This window comes from Microcaecilia unicolor, chromosome 3 (genome assembly GCF_901765095.1).
Source record: "Microcaecilia unicolor chromosome 3, aMicUni1.1, whole genome shotgun sequence".
Lineage (NCBI taxonomy): Eukaryota > Metazoa > Chordata > Amphibia > Gymnophiona > Siphonopidae > Microcaecilia > Microcaecilia unicolor.
In genome coordinates this window covers 247,695,307-247,713,980 of record NC_044033.1, presented here as the reverse complement: position 1 = coordinate 247,713,980, position 18,674 = coordinate 247,695,307, and the positions used below count along the sequence as shown (strand labels likewise).

The 18,674-nt window shown below is 47.1% G+C and overlaps 1 protein-coding gene across 1 annotated transcript in view; it reads right to left on the bottom strand.

Moving 5' to 3' along the window:
• Positions 1–9,090: 9,090 nt before the first annotated feature.
• UBE2M (ubiquitin conjugating enzyme E2 M) overlaps positions 9,091–18,674 on the bottom strand; it is a 34,755-nt gene continuing 25,171 nt past the window's right edge. The window contains exons 3-6 of the mRNA XM_030197656.1: positions 16,620–16,658; positions 12,082–12,185; positions 11,511–11,574; positions 9,091–11,011 (exon numbers count right to left, since the gene is read on the bottom strand). Coding sequence (XP_030053516.1) covers positions 10,871–11,011; positions 11,511–11,574; positions 12,082–12,185; positions 16,620–16,658 — 348 coding nt within the window. The 3' untranslated portion in view covers positions 9,091–10,870. The remainder of the gene's footprint in view (positions 11,012–11,510; positions 11,575–12,081; positions 12,186–16,619; positions 16,659–18,674) is intronic.

Sequence of the window (18,674 nt, the reverse complement as noted above, 5' to 3'; positions counted from 1 at the left end):
AGATCCTTTTCTTGGTTGGTGACTCCTGTGGAACCCTGCATTACATAACTATAATGCGGGTTCCTCTTTCCCACATGCTTCACTTTGCACTTGCTCACATTAAACATCATCTGCCATTTAGACGCCCAGTCTTGTAAGGTCCTCTTGTAAAACTTCACAATCCTCTTGCGATTTAACAATTTTGAGTAACTCTGCCAGAAAATTCAGAGGTTCTTTTACTAAGCCACAGTAAAAAGTGTCCCACAGCTGCATAAGCGTATATTTTGGGCGCGTGCCAGCCCCATTTTTGCCACTTAACCTTCTATTGGCCATGGTACAAATCAGTACCTGTATATACTATGTAAACCGCTTTGAGTGTAGTTGCAAAAACCACAGAAAGGCGGTATGTCAAGTCCCATTCCCTTTCCCTGAAGTTATACATGCTACTCTTTCTTGTTTCCATTGTAGTTTCCTGCTTTTGGAATTTTGTTACTTTTAATTGTAAACCGCCGAGATCTGCACATTAGCTCAGGCAGTATATAAAGTTCTAATAAACTATAAGAGATGCTGACAGCTACACTTTCATTTCAGCATACAGCAAAAAGGTAATTATTTGATTTGCCAGAACAAAAAATTCTGCCACTTTGGATGCTATTCCCAGGTCCTGACCTAGAGTACCAAGGGTAGATACAGGCCTTCTTTATAAAGGCATAACAGACAGGATGATGGAAAACATCAGATAGAGTGCAATTTGATAAAGATTGCTAAATGTTTTGTGCCAAAAATCTGAGCCCTAAGCTATTATTCTGTAACAGACATGTTGCACAGCATCTGTGCTTTACAGAATACTAGTGTGTAAGCTAGCAGTTACATGCCAACATTTTGCAACATCCAGAGCATCCTGCATGCACAACTGACAGTACTGAGTTGTGAACATTGTTTGGTGACACATCCATAGCCCACCCATGCCCCCTTGCATGGAACTCCTCTCATATGAGGAAAGGCCAGAGGTTAGGGCTCTTCAGCATTTGGAAGAGACAGACAAAGGGAGATATGATTGAGGTCTACAAATCCTGAGCGGTGTAGAACGAGAAGTAAATCGATTTTTTACTTGTTCCAAAAGTACAAAGACTAGGGGACACTCAAAGTTACATGGAAATACTTTTAAAACAAATAGGAGGAAATATTTTTTTTCACTCAATGGAGGAAAAGTTCATAGTCTGCTATTGAGATGGACATGGAGAACCAACCGCTTGCCCTGGGATTAGTAACATGGAATGATGTCATGAGTTGGGTTTCTGCCAGGTACTTGCGACCTGGCTTGGCCACTCTTGGAAACAGGCTACTGGGCTACATGGACCATTGGTCTGACCCAGTGTGGCTACTCCTGTTATGTTGGCAGCTAAAAGTTCTAGTGTATAGCTGCCATGCACTTGGGCATGTATCTGCAGTTTCACCCCCATTTTAGCATACAACCGCCGTTGTAGTATAGAGATTATTTTCCAAATTGGTACACTACATGGTTATCTAGAAAAAAAAACAACCCAAAAATGTTCTACTGCAGCAGAAACGTCTGCTTGAAAGTCGAGATGTTTTTGAGTACTTTTATTTTTCAATAGGATGGAGCTCCAGCCCATCAAGCTTGCAAAACAGTTTGCGCTTTTAAGGGGTGTTTTACAAGCTTAGCTCAAGTTATCTACAGCATGGCCCATTTGATTCCTATGGGCCTTGCTGCAGGTAACTCGAGCTAAGCTTTATTAAAAGACCCCCTTAATTAATGGCACCCCAGACTTCATTGAGCCAACAGCTCAGTGGCATCACAGACTTTATGAATTTGCCAAGATTAACGGAGATCACTTTGTACACAAATTAGGAGGAAAAAACCCTTCTTATGCTAACCTAAGTTAAACAATTGCAAAGTATTTTGAAACTACGTTAAGTCGTCCCATTTGTTCCAGACACTGAGCGCACACAAAGAGGGGATGGGTGTCATTCCTTGCTTGTGAAAAAAAAATAACTGGACATGAAGTTAGTGGACTGCTGGACCTAAAACAGCATGCTTTTTTTATTACCATATTAAGTCCCAAACATCAGATCAAATTTTGACCAGGTGATCAGCAAATTATAGTTAAGGTAATGTGGCTGGATTGATTTTATCAGCTTCTTACCCTTAGCCCAGGGGTTCTCAACCCAGTCTTCAGGACACACAGGCTTGTTTCAGGATATCCAACATGAGATAAACTTGCATACAGTGGACACAGTGCATGCAAATCTCTCTCAAACAAACCCAGTAGTAGTATCATGAAAACCTAACTAGTAAAGCACAACCAAAGGACTGGATTACTTGAAGAGACAGTTAATATTTAAGACAATGCAGCTCAAATTTAAGCTTATAGTAACCACCAGCCTATTCATGCAATATTTATTATTATTATTTATTGCATTTGTACCCCACATTATCCCACCTTTTTGCAGGCTCAATGTGGCTTAGAGTGTTGTTATGATGTAGTCATTACATGATCTTAAATACACTTCACTTAGCTCTTTTAACACTGTCAGATGTCTCTATCTGTGATAAGGATAGTGGAGAACATGAATATGAGACAGAGGTTCCAATAAACCCTTGGCTTTGCCATGAGGGGTTCCCAGAACAGTCTGATCATCATTCATTTCTGTACCCCACATCCATCTCTATTGCTTAGTTTAGCCAGTATGATTTGCAGGGTTAGGTCTATAAATACATGAACCATTCAAGGCTGCCTTTTAACAAGCGTGTGTTTTGCTGTCGGTGGGCTCTTCCTGCATGGCCATCAGCCCCGCAGGTTTAAATATGAAACCAAGCACCGTCTGTTTTCACACTTAAATCTGGGACAGCGTCAGAGGAGCACACTGCACTGTGAGCAAAGCAACATAACTCATAGTTGTGAATGTAAATTTTGTACTCCGCTTAGTTCTAAGGCAGAATACAGTTTTTAAATAAAAATAAATATAAAACAGTAGCGGTATTGGGGGGGGGGGGGGCAGGGTAAAGCAGCTATCACAAGGCCTAATTGTATTGGATTTTTTGAGAACTCATTTTTGCTGTACACCGTCTCCCTTACCTGTGACTTCTCATTGCTTGCCAATATAATCCATGTAACTCAGAATAAAGCCTCAACTGATAAAGTTGGTACACCGGTTTATTTAGCAACCAACACGTGGAAATTTCAGGTCCATTTTGAATTGTTACAGCTATGCCAAACTTTGGCTGCAGGTAACTGAGAATAGCCTTGATGTTTGTGGTGCTGCTTGTACACGCATATGACAAGGTAAAATTATATATCATACCTGATAATTTTCTTTCCATTAATCATAGCAGATCAATCCATAGACTGGTGGGTTGTGTCCATCTACCAGCAGGTGGCGATAGAGAGCAATCTTTTGCCTCTCTATATGTGGTCATTTGCTACCAGGAAATCCTCAGTATAATCGATATCAAAGCTCCATCCGCAGGAATCACCAAACATAAGAGAATTACACCCCAAAAGGGACACTCTTGCCACCCAACCTCCGCCGAAGCGGGGGGGGGAGACGGACTGGCATATCCTGCCACTGCAACCGCGGGAGGAGCTGGCTTAACCCATCACCCCCAAAGCGAGAGGGAAACAAAGCTACCCTGCTGCCGCACGAAGCGGGAGGGAGCACTGGCATAATTTAGTTATGAATCCAACCACCGTCGAAACGGGGGGAAAGATGCAGCAGCTCACTGTAACACAAAGTTGTCCCAACTCCAGGGAAATCCAAGTGGAAGAACTTGAACTCGAAGTCCTCCTGAACAGGAACTGAAGTCTAAACTTGAACCTGAAATATAACTGAACTACAACAAACAGCACAGATATCCAGGAGGGACTATGGAATGAACTGCTATGATTAATGGAAAGAAAATTATCAGGTATGATACATAATTTTACCTTTCATATCAAGCAGCAGATCAATCCATAGACTGGTGGGATGTACCCAAGCAGTACTCACCCAGGGTGGGACATGGAAATCCCAGAACGCAACACTGAAGCCCCAAACTGGGCCTCGGCCCGTGCTGCCACGTCCAAGCGATAATACCGTGAGAAGGTATGTGCCGATACCCAAGTCGCCGATCTGCAAATCTCCTCCAAGGAAACGGACCTAGACTCTGCCATCGAAGCCGCCTGTGCTCTAGTAGAATGAGCCTTCAGCTGGATAGGCGGCACCTTCCCTGCGGCCACATAAGCTGCCGCAATAGTTTCCTCGACCCATCGTGCCACGGTAGGTTAGATACCTGCAGACCCCTACGGGGGCCCGCGAACAGCACTAACAGGTGATCCGACTTCCGGAAATCGTTTGTCACTTCCAAGTATCTGAAGATAACTCGTCTAACATCCAGGCATCTGAAAGCACGATACTCCTCTGGATAATCCTCCCTATGGAAGGAGGGTAGACAAAGCTGCTGATTCACATGGAAGCGAGAAACAATCTTGGGCAGGAAGGAAGGCACTGGGCGAAGAGACACTCCTGCCTCCGAGAACCGCAGGAATGGCTCTCTACACGAGAGCACCTGGAGCTCGGAAACCCTCCTGGCTGGAGCGATTGCCACCAAAAAGACCGCTTTCAACGTCAGGTCCTTCAGAGACAGCCGCGATAATGGCTCAAAGGGCAGCTTCTGCAAGGCCTGCAGCACCAGATTGAGATTCCACGTAGGCACTATCGAGTGCAGAGGAGGGCGTAGGTGATTAACCCCTTTAAGAAAACGCACCACATCTGGCTGAGAAGCCAGGGAAGCACCCTTCAGGCGACTCCTGAAGCAAGCTACAGCTGCTACCTGGACCTTAAGAGAGCTGAGCGACAGGCTTTTCTCCAGACCTTCTTGCAGGAACGCCAACACTGAAGAAATTGGCGCCGTGAAGGGAGACAGGGATTCTGCCTCGCACCATGATACAAAGGTACGCCATACCCTGGCATACGTAGAAGTACAGCGCTTTCGTGCTCTCAGCATAGTGACGATGACCTTGTCCGAGAAGTTCTTCTTCTTCAGCCGCTTCCGCTCAAGAGCCAGGCCGTAAGACCAAAGGGGGACGGATCCTCCATCACCACGGGACCCCGATGTAAGAGGCCCCGCTCCGCTGGAAGCCGCAGAGGACTGTCTACGGAAAGCCGGATCAGGTCCGCATACCAAGGGCATCTGGGCCAGTCTGGACCCACCAGGATCACCTGGCCTGGGTGTTTCACCACCTGGCCGAGAATTCTGCCCAGCATAGGCCAAGGCGGGAACACATAGAGAAGCTCCTGTACCGGCCACTGCTGGAGAAGAGCATCGACCCCCAGAGATCGAGGGTCCCGTCTTCTACTGAAGAACCGCTGCACTTGGCAATTGGCTGAGGTCGCCATCAGATCCAAGGTCGGCATGCCCCAGCGCTTCATAATCTCCAAGAACACCTGAACAGACAGTTGCCACTCTCCGGGATCCAAGGTATGGCGACTGAGAAAGTCCGCCTCAACATTCAGCACTCCTGCAATGTGAGCCGCCGACAGCTGGTCCAGATTCGCCTCTGCCCACTGGCTTAACTTCATGGCCTCACTGGCACCTCCCTGGCGATTGACATAGACCACGGCTGTGGCACTGTCCGACAGGATTCGAACTGGCTTCAGTATCAGTACCTGAAGAAACGCTTGAAGCGCCAACCAAATGGCCCGAAGTTCCAAGAGGTTGATGGACCACTTCGCCTCCACCGGCGACCATATCCCCTGCGCTGTCCTTCCTGGGCAGTGGGCTCCCCAGCCCGTCAAGCAGGCGTCCGTCGTAACGACAATCCACTCTGGGGACATGAGAGGCATACCGACTGACAACTTGTCTGACATCAGCCACCAACTTAGCGCCCTTCTCACCGCCGGGTCCAGGGGATGGCGAACTGCGTAATCCTCCAAAACCGGAGTCCAGTGCCGCAGAAGAGAGTGCTATAGTGGTCTCATATGGGCCATGGCCAAGGGCACCACCTCCATCGTGGCCGTCATGGAGCCCAACAGTTGCACATAATCCCAAGACCGAGGAGTTGAGGAGTCTAGGAACAGGCCCACCTGGGCCTGAAGCTTGAGGCTCCGGCTGTCCGGCAGGAACACTCTGCCCACTTTGGTGTCGAACCGAACACCCAGATACTCCAGGGACTGAGACGGGCACAGCTGACTTTTCTCCTGGTTGATGATCCATCCCAGGGAGCTCAGAAGAGCAAAGACCCTGTCCGTCGCTCTCCCACACTCCGCAAAGGAGGGAGCTCGAATCAGCCAGTTGTCCAGGTAGGGATGGACTTGCACTCCTTCCTTGCGGAGATAAGCCACAATGACCACCATCACTTTGTAGAAGGTCCACGGAGCCACAGCCAACCCGAACGGGAGGACTTTGAACTGGAAGTGCCGGCCCAGCACTGCAAAGCGCAGGAAGCGCTGATGAGGCGGCCAGATGGGAATGTGCAGATAAGCTTCCTTGATGTCCAAGGATGCCAGGAATTCTCCTTCTTGTACCGCAGCAATCACGGAGCGGAGAGTCTCCATACGGAAATGCCGTATTCGCAAGGCCCGATTGACTCCCTTGAGGTCGAGAATAGGCAGAGAAGAGCCTCCTTTCTTTGGCACCACAAAGTAAATGGCGTAATGTCCTGTGCCATGCTGCTCTACGGGCACTGGGCCCAAGGCGGAGCAAGTTGCCCAGAGTCTGCTGAACTGCTGCCACTTTGAGGGGAGACTTGCAGGTAGAGTTCACGAACCAGTCTCTCAGGGGCCGGCAGAACTCCAATTTGTAGCCGTCTCTGATGACTTCTAGAACCCAAGCGTCTGAAGTTACCCTGGTCCACTCGCCCAGAAAAGAGGACAGCCTTCCTCCTATCTGCTCTGGGCCATGGACCAGGGCCCCGTCATTGGGTACGAGACCCTGGGGGAGGACCGGAGGAAGAACCTCCTGAGCGGCGGTCTCTGCGAAAGGAATGCTGCTTCGGGGAGAACCTCTGCTTGAAGGAGGAGGAGAAGCCCGACTTGCCTGGGCGATACTGACGGGCCTCTTGAAAACGGCCCTTAGAGGAACCAGGACGAGCACCACTGGCCCTTGCCTTGACCTCTGGCAACCTCTTGCCTTTAGAACTGCCGAGATGTCACGATCTTGTCCAGCTCATCCCCGAAGAGCAGCTTGCCCTTAAAAGGCAACTTGGCTAAGTGGGATTTGGAGGCATGGTCAGCTGACCAATGCTGAAGCCATAGCCATCGACGGACAGAGACTGTCTGAGAGACATACCTTTAGCCGAGGCTCTCAAAACATCATACAGCAAGTCTGCCAAGTAAGCCAAGCCCAACTCCAGGACCGGCCAATCTGCCCTCAAGGAAGGATCCGAGGGGGAGGCCCGCTGCATCACCATCAGGCATGCCCTGGCCACATAGGAGCCACAAACCGAGGCCTGCAAACTCAATGCAGCTCCTTCAAAGGCTAACTTTAAGGCCGCTTACAATTTCCTGTCCTGTGAATCCTTAAGGGCAGAGCCACCTTCCACCGGTAAAGCCGTCTTTTTCGTCACCGCAGTGATTAGAGAGTCCACTGCCAGCCAGCGCAAGGCCTCCTGTTCACGCTCTGGCAGAGGGTACAGACGAGTCATGGCCCTTGCTACCTTGAGGCTCGCCTCTGGAGAATCTCATTGAGCCGAAAATAGAGTTTTCATGGCTTCATGGATGTGGCAGGTCCTGGAAGGGCGCTTGGTTCCCAACATAATAGCGGAACCCGCCGAGGCTGAAGGAGGGCCTTCCTCCGGAGAGGAAATACTCAAGATGCTCATAGCCTGAACTAACAGGTTAGGCAATTCCTCTGAGCGAAAAAGCCGCGCTGAAGAGGGGTCATCACCCCCATCAGGGCGAGGATCAGCCTCCTCAAAAGAATCCCCAAGGGACCTTTGGGAGAACTCAGAAACGCTGCCCTCATCTACATCAGAGGAGACAGAGTCCCCCAAGGATCCACCCGAGGGCGCTTGATCAGGGAAGCCTCTTCCCCCATATCTGACAGGGGAGCAGGAGCAGCATTTTGCAGTTGAAAGGCCTGATGCAGCAACAAAATAAACTCGGGAGAGAAACCCTTGTTTGTGCACCTCTGTAACCTGGGCCACTGCCCTAGAGGAACTCTCTCAACCTCCACGCCATACAGCGGGGGAGAGGCGCGCTGCACATCCAAAATGGCGTCCGGGCGCATCACTCTGCAAAGGAGCCGCGCAGGAAGCACGGCGCTTAAACTTCGACATCTTCTTACCGCCGCCCAACTCAAAGGCGGCCATACCAGAGGCAGTCCGAGCGGCATGGGCGGCTGAAGTCGGAAGGGCAGACATTGGGGGATGGGCGCCTAAGGCAGGAAAAGCCGCCAACGCCCCAGCAGAGGAAAAACCGGCTAAATCAGCAAAGTCCGGAAGGGCGCCCAAAAAGGGCTTCCCTGCCTCCAATCCCCGCGCCTCCCCACTAGCCGCGCGATCGCGGTCCGGGGAGCGCTTTTTCACGCCTTTACCATCCGACACCATGATCCACAAGGGAAACGTTCGGGGGAACCCCCTGCCTGCTAGGAAAAGGTAAAATTACCTGCTTCTTGCTCCGTGCTACAACAAATTGTGTCCCAGTGAGCAGCTGCAAGGAAAATGTTTTCTGCTTCAAGATTCTTTTTTTTTTTTTTTTTAACGGAGCCAGTGGGAGGGGGGAGAAAAGGAGGGACCTGGCACCACCAGGTTTGCACTTGTTCACGAAGAGCCCTCAACCCCAGGTACTCAACAAAGCCTAAGTAAATAGGCGTGGAGACCAAGCCAGAGCTGCTGCGTGTGACCACACACCTGCTAGAGAGAATACTGAGGATTTCCTGGTAGCACATGACCACATATAGAGAGGCAAAAGATTGCTCTCTATCTCCACCTGCTGGTAGATGGACACAACCCACCAGTCTATGGATTGATCTACTTGATGATATGGAATTTTCATTTTACTGATCCTGATATGTCTCCAAGACAGGACATACCAATCCGTTGATCTTCTACATAACCTGAGAGTATGAGGCATATTGAAAGATAAAGCAACACGCCAGAATGCAGACAGTGACGATGTTCCCCCTTTAATAACCTGACATTGAGAGAACTACAGCAAATTTACCCTCCAACATCCTTTCCCATCCTGCAGTATTAATGAAAAAAACCCAACAAACATACATCATCAGGGCCTGTGAGATTCAGATTCACTTACAATGTATTTATTTATTCTTTTAAAACCAGACACATCAGTATACGTGTTGACTCTAAAACTGAAACGGGCTCAGTCGAGTCTCTTCCCCTGTCCCTTCCGGGCATCTCTGGCACAGATGGGAAAGACATGGACGCGAAGCCAGCAGGCAAGGTTGGCTAACGAGCCGCCACAGGCTGTAATCATCACTAGTAGCGAGTGATGTCACCTCCCCCTCTGTGCTCTCGCTTCCCTGCTCTGCTCCGGTGGGGTAAAGCTGTCCCTAGTATAGTTTTTACATTGCCTGTACAACAGCTGAAATTGCTCGTTAATAAATATGTGCCTTTAACCCAAGTCTGGGTGACCAACCAAAAACAAAACAAGAGGGGGGGGAGGTGTAAAAGAAAAGGGGGTAAGTAAACAGGCAATGACTGAAAATAAGCTCCCCCCTCCCCATGACTAGAGGACCGACAACCCTGAAACCTGCAGACCCCTACCCAAGAGGGGGACTGAAAGATGAGGCTGGTTTCTCAGCACATGCTACAAGAGCCCTCTGCAAGCAAAAGTGTAAGCCACAGGAACTCTTCAGGAGCTTCTCTCTGCTGGGGAAGCAGCATTACCCACCCAAAGCAGATAGTCCATGGCCGACACTCTGCCAGTGAAGATGGCTAGTGCTACCCAATGGCACACCAGGTATTCCCAAAATGCTTTTCTCAGTTTAAAGACATAAGCAACACCTAAAGCATGTGCTTTTAGAGGAGAGAGAAGCCCGTTTTGCTCATTGCGATGGCTTCTTCGGCAAGCAATATGCAGGTCACTTTCCAACTGGTCACTTTTGGCCCCAACTGAAAGCTAGAAGAAGAAAAGGAGCTGCTGCCCTTCCTCAGGGTGGGAGTGGGAGCCATACTGTGCTTGTTAAATAAGGTACGGCAGCACTAGACAGCTACTGACAGGACTGGCATCCAAGGACAGTTCTCACTGCTTGCGAGTTTAGCCTCGGGCCCGGCTGCCATCCCCCACCCCCCTCTTACTTACTAAATGTAATCTGTTCAGCTAAGAGCCAGGAACTTGGAACAATAAATAAAGGTGTTAGCAGCCTAGACATCTTCCTGAGGTTGGTCTTCACACACAGGCAGGGACTAGTAGCCATCAAGAACATTTCAGTGGTAACAATGTGGGGGGGGAGGGATGGTAGAAAATTCCAGATTCAAGGAATGTTGATCCTGCCTCAGGATCCGTCCCCTTCTCTGCAACAAAAGTCTAGGACAGGTGCTATCTAGGTGAGGGGAAAGAAGGTGGGAAAGTCAGCATTTAACCACCCTCACCCCAGATAAAACAAAGCAAAAAGCCACTTAAAAGGAAAAACAAATACTTCAAAAAGTTTCAGTTAAACTCTCACTCTGCATGAAAATAAGTAAGGGCGGGGGAGGGGAGTTTGGAGACAGACCAAACAATTGGAGAGATCCGGGGGAGGGGGAATTTCCAGACATGCTAAGGATACGACCTGCGAAAAAAGAGCAGAGCTGCCCCAGCTGCTCCGGCCCACCCCACCAGGACTAGCAAAGGCATTGAACAGTCTCTCGAAGATAGGGCAAGGGGAGGTGGACGGGCGAGAGAGGGTAAAGGGTGGTGGTCTCCCACGCTCCGGAGCTGTTCAGTTCTATTTTAGGCAACGTTCAAAGTAGGTGGATCCGATGTAGCCGCCCCGCATGGAACGCTGGACGTTCTGCTCAAACAGACGCCTGTTGTTTTGCAGGACCTCGGCCGCCTCCTTGTTTAACGGGTCCTCGGGATTTGGCTCCTATCATTATGAGGAGAGAGGAGGGAAGGACAAAGAACACAGCAAATGACTGAAGAGCATGATTTAAGAATAATCCTGTAAGATGAACACAGCGCTGTGCAGAAGCAATTCCCAAAGCTATCCTAGTATTCAGGATATCCACGCGATCCATACACTGCCTCCATTACACACACACTTCTCTCATGCATATTCACTGTGGATATCCTGAAAACCTGACAGGCTTGGCAATCACTGCCTGTACACAAACACATAAGAGATGGTCTCTGCTCAACTGAGAAATAATAGTTTAGGGAGTTTTATTTATTCTGGGAATGATTAAACAAACATGAGGACTGAACAGGTGAATAAAGAGTTAAGCAGCCTCAAAAAAAGTGAGCTTTTAGCCTGGCTTTGAATAGGGCCGGAGAAACTACCGGAAGCCACAATATGATGCAAAGATATCCCACCTTAACACAGCCATGTTGTCGCTATAATTGCCAATCAGCCCACCAATACTCACCAAAAACAGATATTGAAGACCATAAATTATAGAATTTATCGTGAGTACAGGCTTCCAGTCCTCTCTGTGGATTGAAACACACACACAAAAAAAAGAAGAAAATTAGACCAATGGTGGTGGTGCACTTGCTATGTGAAAGGACAAGTTCTGTTCTAGGTGAAGAGACTTGGCTGCCTTTGCCACCTCTCCGTGCGTAATTAAGCCACAGAAACCTGCTGTCGGAGGATGTGGTCAAGGCGACTTAACTAGTGGGATTCTAAAGAGGAAGTGTGGACAAATCCATTAAAAAAAAAACTCGAAAGAGCCATAGTTCGTCCCTGGAAATTAACTATGAGCAGATCTGTTTTTTTTTTTAATATTAGGGAACTGTCGGGTGCTCCAGACTAGCCACCGCTGGAGACAAGATGATGGGTTTGATGCACCTTGGTCTGACTGGCCACAGTTTTGCTTATGTTTTTAGGTGCAGAGAAATGGTTTTTACTGCCCAGTAGATCATCTTTTCCACCCACACATGGGAGAGAGCTGCTGTAGGATTATCCCTTCTACCTCTTCTGGCCACATGGCGTCTTACCTGAGGATATTAAGACAGACATTGCCCTCTAGGTCTATGTTCGGGTGATAAACCATGGTCTCGCATTTCACCTTCGGGGGGTCGTGCGGATAACCCTGTCCCACCTATAAGTGCACAAAAAGAAGGTTGTTGGCATATGGTAACTGACAGAAACCTTCATGAGGCGACAATAAAAACCTCCCATCCCCACCCCAAGGTCCACAATCAACCTGTTTGTGACCAGACTTTTAGCTCCTCTATCTGGGTGGCTGGATTTGAGCATGGTGGGTACCAGGTTCGGTGTCGTAAAGCAGTGGTTCCTAATCCAGTCCTCGGGGCACGCTCAGCTAGTCAGGTCTTCAGGATAGAATTGTAAGGTTGGACTGAATTTTTTTTTTTTCACACTGGCATTTGGAGCGGAGAAACTAGATCTGATTGTGACCTGCTGTTTAAGTTGCGGAAGTAATTTAATCCAAAGTAGTACATTTAAAATGAAGCGGAGAAACTTTTTCTTCACTCAATGTGTAATTAAACTCTGGAATTCGTTGCCAGGGAATGTGGTAAAGGCGGTTAGCTTAGCTGGGTTTAAAAAAAAAAAGAAAAAGAAAAGGTTTGGACGGCTTCCTAAAGGAAAAGTCCATAGACCATTATTAAAATGAACTTGGGGAAAATCCACTGCTTATTTTTGGGATAAGCAGCATAAATGTTTTGCACTTTTTGGGATCTTGCCAGGTACTTGTGACCTGGATTGGCCACTGTTGGAAACAGGATGCTGAGCTTGATGGACCTTTGGTCTGTCCCAGTGTGGCAATATTTACGTACTTATGTTTCATTTGTCTTATTGTAATAAGATTCATTTTATTGTACTTTTGTTTTACTTTACATTTTTTTCTTTTCTGGTTTAATGCTTGTGGTATGAATGATTTAGCGTATGTGTACGCTTACTTTCTTTTTTAGCAAGATATTGTTAATTCCTTTCTAAAAACCGAAATTTTACTTTGTAACAGCCTAAACCCATTTGGTCGGACAAGGCGGTATAGGAAATGTTAGCGAAACTATTAAATAAATTTGCTTACATGAGAGAGAGAGAGTGATTGCAAGTCTCCTGCGTACACCTTGGGGATATCCTGAAATCCTGACTGGCTAGGGGTGCCCCGAGGACTTCACGATCAGGAAGTTACAGATACAACTGTAGGTCTGCAACAAATTGGAGCAGGAGCCAGCTAGAAAACCTAGTCTTTGTCATAATTTAAAACTTGATATAACTGACACCTTTTCAGATCTAGGCGGTTTACAAACAAATTCAAACATTTAAATCTAGAATAAAAGAACTCATTAGTATAGGAAAGACCTACCAGATATACACCAGAAGGTCAATCATTCCTACCACAAACATAATACAGTATGGTCAGTCTATTTATGCTAAAGGTGATAAAATCCTGGGAATTGGGGGGGGGGGGGGGGGGGGGGGAGGGTGTAGGGAGAGCATTCAGCACAGCAACATTAGAACTGGCCTTTTCGGTCACAAAAACCATGAAGCTGGAAGGGATCTCACAAGGCCTCAACCCTCTCCTGGAAGCACACCTTGCTGATCAGGTTGTCAGGATTACCACAATGAATATGTACATGAGAAAAATCTGCACAGAGCCAAGATCTACTGTATCGGAGCTTACCAAACCTTTTCAGGCTACAATCCCATGATCGCAGCCATTGTAGTGACCCCCACCGAGGCACATCAAAATGAGGTGGCTATGTACTTCCAAGGTTGGGTCCCATATGTGCTCCATTGGATGATCCACAATTTGGGAAGCAACTCTATGCAAACTCCATCTCAAGTGTATTCACTGTAGTAATTCTGAAAACCCAACTGGCAAGAGAAGGCTGAGAAAAACCCCATCTAGTCCATCCCCTGCCTCCAAAGAGGATCCACAGTATTCCTGCTGCATAGGTATTTAACTTAAGGCTGCCAACTGGATCCAGACACATTCGGATACCGATGCAATAGAAGTAACGATGATATTTATTTGTTACATTTGTACCACATATTTTCCCACCTATTTGTAGGCTCAATTTGGCTTACATAGTGCCGGAGCGGCGTTTGCCGATTCTAGTGTAAACAAATACAAAGTGATATTGTGATAAGATAAAGTTAATGTGGCACAGCCACATTTGGGAATTGTACATCGGGAGAGCTGTGTTATGTCCATTATGTATTTTGATTATCACTTCAGAAATTACAGAACATCTACAGGCAGTTCTTAGATACTTCAACGACAACAGCGGTAAGGGAACGGACTTTAAAGGGTTCGAGAAGTCAGATGATGACGATTGATGAAGCTTGGACTGGAAATGGTCTATATTTATTTATTTTTATTTTATTCATTTGTTGCATTTGTATCCCACCTTATCCCACCTCTTTGCAGGCTCAAAGTGGCTTACATTTATTTAAAAACTTTCACGATTGCTTCCAAAAGACTTTATAACAATTGAACTGAAATACCCAGGCCTATATTCAATCAACCCTGGTTAAATTTAAAGATTTATTAAATAAATAGCTCGCACATTACAAGCTACAGCTTCTTATTTCATTTGTTTGAAATTTAAGAAAAAAAGAATGCATAGAGCACACACAGATACCCCACAGCTGTCTTGCGCTTTGTAAAAAAAAAAAAAAAAAAGTGTATAACGTGTGTTATTTTTGTGAAAATATGGTAAATCTCTCCCCTACTGAATTTACACCGTTTCGATTGCTTTCAGCCTTGCAGGTGGTATATAAATAGTACTAGGCACACTGAGAAATACAAAACCTGAAAACATACATGTAGCAAACCTACCAGATAACAGTAGCATTAATTCCCATAATTTAAACAACATTAACTCTACCTATAAATAGGCAGCACTACAAACATTACACGGGGTCCTAGAACACCACTATATCTACTAGTAAAATAGAATAAGTGGAACTGCTACAGAGTTCTACAAGAAACTACATGCAAACAAAATACCACACCTCTGGTTAAGGTCTGTCTGTGTTGTATGTGACAAACACAGAACAAGAAATCACAGATTTGAAATACAAAATATGAAGTCAAAAATTGAACTGGGAAGCCAAAGAAGTCATGTATCATAAGAGAAACAGAAATGTATTTCCAACTTAACAAAAATTATCCATGATGCACATTTCCTAAAGCTGACACGTTTTTCCTACCTTTGCTGTCTGGGCATTTTATTTTTCCCAAGCATGTTGGTCCTAGTTTCTCTTTTCTGCTTTGCCTTCTGCTCTCTTTCCACTATGTACTGTCATTTGTCCTTTTTCCATTGTCTTCCTATCTTCTTCCATTCCCTCAATACATCCATCTCTGACATATTTCCTCTTTCTTTCTTTTCTGTCTGCCCACTCTTCTCTCTCCTCTACCCCCCCCTATGGTCCAGTGTTTCCTTGTCCCTCTCCCTCCCCTCCACCCCTATGGTCCAGGGCTCTGTTCCTTTTCTCCACTCCTGTGGTCCAACAATTCCCTCCCTGTCTCCTCTCCCTTATGATCCAGCAATCCCCTGTCCCCTTTCCCTCTATGATGCAGCACAGCATTGGGGTTTGTGTAGCAGAATCTCCCCTCTCCTTCCCCTGCAATCCAGCATTTTTCTCTCATACTCTTTCCCTCTCCCCATGGTCTGACGTTTCCCCCAGTCCCCACAATCTAACATGCCACCTTTCTCCCCTCCCATGAGTCTAGCAAATCCTCCCTCAGCCCCTCCCTGGTCAACAAAAACCTGCGAGTCCTTTGTGGGTGCTGGCAGTGGTAACAGGCTGTTTTGGGCTGAACCGAATCGTTCCCTCTAAAGTGTCCTGCTCCTCTGATGTAAATTCCTGTTTATGCACAGGTAGTATGCTGAACAGGGAAAGATCTGGGTTAGTCCAGACAGCTTGCCACTGCTGGGACCCACAAAAGACTCAGGCTTTTGTGGCCCGGGGAGGCACTGATAGAGGACAAGGACTATGTGCTACGCTTGGGAGGGAGGGTGGGGGTAGTGGTAAGGGAGAGGTGCTGGATCTGTGGCAGGAGAGAAGAAGAAATGAACAAAAAAAAAAAAACCCCAAAACAAACCAAACATCCCTGAAACAGAAAAAAGTCGCTCCTGCCACAAGTTTTGTTTTATGATTATGATAAAAGCACGATTGATTCTTGGTATATTGTTGCAGCACGTATGACATTGTTGTACGTTTTGCATTATGGCTTTTATTGTTACCTACCTGGAACGGCAGATGGTTTGGAGCTGATAGTGTAGGCTAAACATTGTTTAAATTATCACAGATTTCATAAATACAGAGCACCTGGCGCTTTGTGAAGCAACATGAGTGGGGGTAAGGGCCGGTTCCAACATAAATGCTAAATAACTGTTTCCTTCTGCCCCACCCCCCACACCAGACTGCAACTATTTATTTCCAGGTGTTTGATATACCACATGGTATCCAACAAGGCTACTGCATGGTTTACAATACTAAAACAAAAAGTTATGCTCGCATGGGGATGATTACTTTAAAACCCGGGTCCAAAACTTACCTTAAAACTGAAGACAAACTTGCCAGCTTTGTAGAAGCCCTGCAAGAGAGACAAAACAGAGAGAAAGTTGGACTTGTGTCCCAGATTACCAGTGAGCGAGCGAGCTCTGGGTGAACCAGAAAGCTCTGTCCGTTGGGTATCAAGACACCGCAATAGAAGCCAGTGCAGGAGGACACAAGATTAGCAAGATAATGAGAAGTGATAGTGAGGAAGCTTGCTGTAATGAGATTAACTCATTCTGCAAGGCAGGTGGGAGGTTTCGAGCTACCAGTATTTAACTACTGCTGCTGCCACCACTTCTTCTGCTAGCTTCCCTGTCCAGCAGTAGCATATAGCCACAGGGGGTCCAGGCCCACTCAGCAGTGGCACAACCCTTACCTTACTGCACCAGGTGGGGATCCCCAAGCCCCGCCCGCTGAAGAGATCTTCGAAGGAGCTCAGCGCAGCTTGGCATTTGGCAGTAGCTTTCCCGTACTACCTGGCACTCAGCGCATGCTCTGTCTTCACACACGCAGAGTTTTCTGACAGACCGGAAAAACTGCTGCCGATTGCCGAGATGCACTGGAGGAACTGCAACTGTCCCTGACACTTTCAAGCACGCCGTAGTCACACCTCTCCTCAAAAAACATCACTTGACCCTACCAGTCCCTCCAACTACCGCCCCATCTCCCTCCTACCCTTCCTCTCCAAAATACTTGAGCGTGCTGTTCACAGCCGCTGCCTTGATTTTCTCTCCTCTCATGCCATCCTCGATCCACTTCAATCCGGTTTTCGCCCTCTACACTCGACAGAAACGGCACTCTCTAAAGTCTGTAATGACCTGTTCCTTAAAAACAACAAGGCAAACGATCTGCAAAATCCAATATGGGAAAGAAAGCCAGCAGATCAATGTCACAACAAAAAGATTTTATTGAAGATACCGTGTATGAACAAATCGCCCGACACAGGCCGTGTTTCGCCCACCTAGGGCTGCGTCAGGGGAAAATTTGAAACCTTCGTAAAGGGGCAAATATGGTGCATAAAAGTCAAGAAAAAACCAGCTAAAACGGGAATCCCTAATTTGAAACCTTCGTAAAGGGGCAAATATGGTGCATAAAAGTCAAGAAAAAACCAGCTAAAACGGGAATCCTGTGGTCTCTAGCATATACAAATGGACACACCATTATTGAAGCTGGTTTTTTCTTGACTTTTATGCACCATATTTGCCCCTTTACGAAGGTTTCAAATTAGGGATTCCCGTTTTAGCTGGTTTTTTCTTGACTTTGCCCCTTTACAAAGGTTTCAAATTAGCCCCTGACGCAGCCCTAGGTGGGCGAAACACGGCCTGTGTCGGGCGATTTGTTCATACACGGTATCTTCAATAAAATCTTTTTGTTGTGACATTGATCTGCTGGCTTTCTTTCCCATGACCTGTTCCTTGCCAAATCCAGAGGCCACTACTTCATCCTCATCCTCCTTGATCTATCCGCTGCTTTTGATACTGTCAATCATGATTTACTTCTTGCCACACTGTCCTCATTTGGGTTCCAGGGTTCTGTCCTCCTGGTTCTCCTCCTATCTCTCCCACCGCACCTTCAGAGTACACTCTCATGGATCTTTCTCCACCCCCATCCCGCTCTCTGTTGGAGTTCCCCAGGGATCTGTCCTTGGACCCCTTCTTTTTTCAATCTACACCTCTTCCCTGGGCTCACTGATCTCATCTCATGGTTTCCAGTATCATCTTTATGCTGATGACACCCAGCTGTATCTCTCCACACCAGACATCACCGCGGAGACCCAGGCCAAGGTATCAGCCTGCTTATCCGACATTGCTGCCTGGATGTCCAACCGCCACCTGAAACTGAACATGTCCAAGACCGAGCTTATCGTCTTTCCACCAAAACCCACTTCTCCTCTTCCTCCACTCTCTATCTCAGTTGATGGCACCCTCATCCTCCCCGTTTCATCTGCCCGCAACCTCGGAGTCATCTTCGACTCCTCCCTCTCCTTCTCTGCGCATATCCAGCAGATAGCCAAAACCTGTCGCTTCTCTCTCTTTAACATCAGCAAAATTAG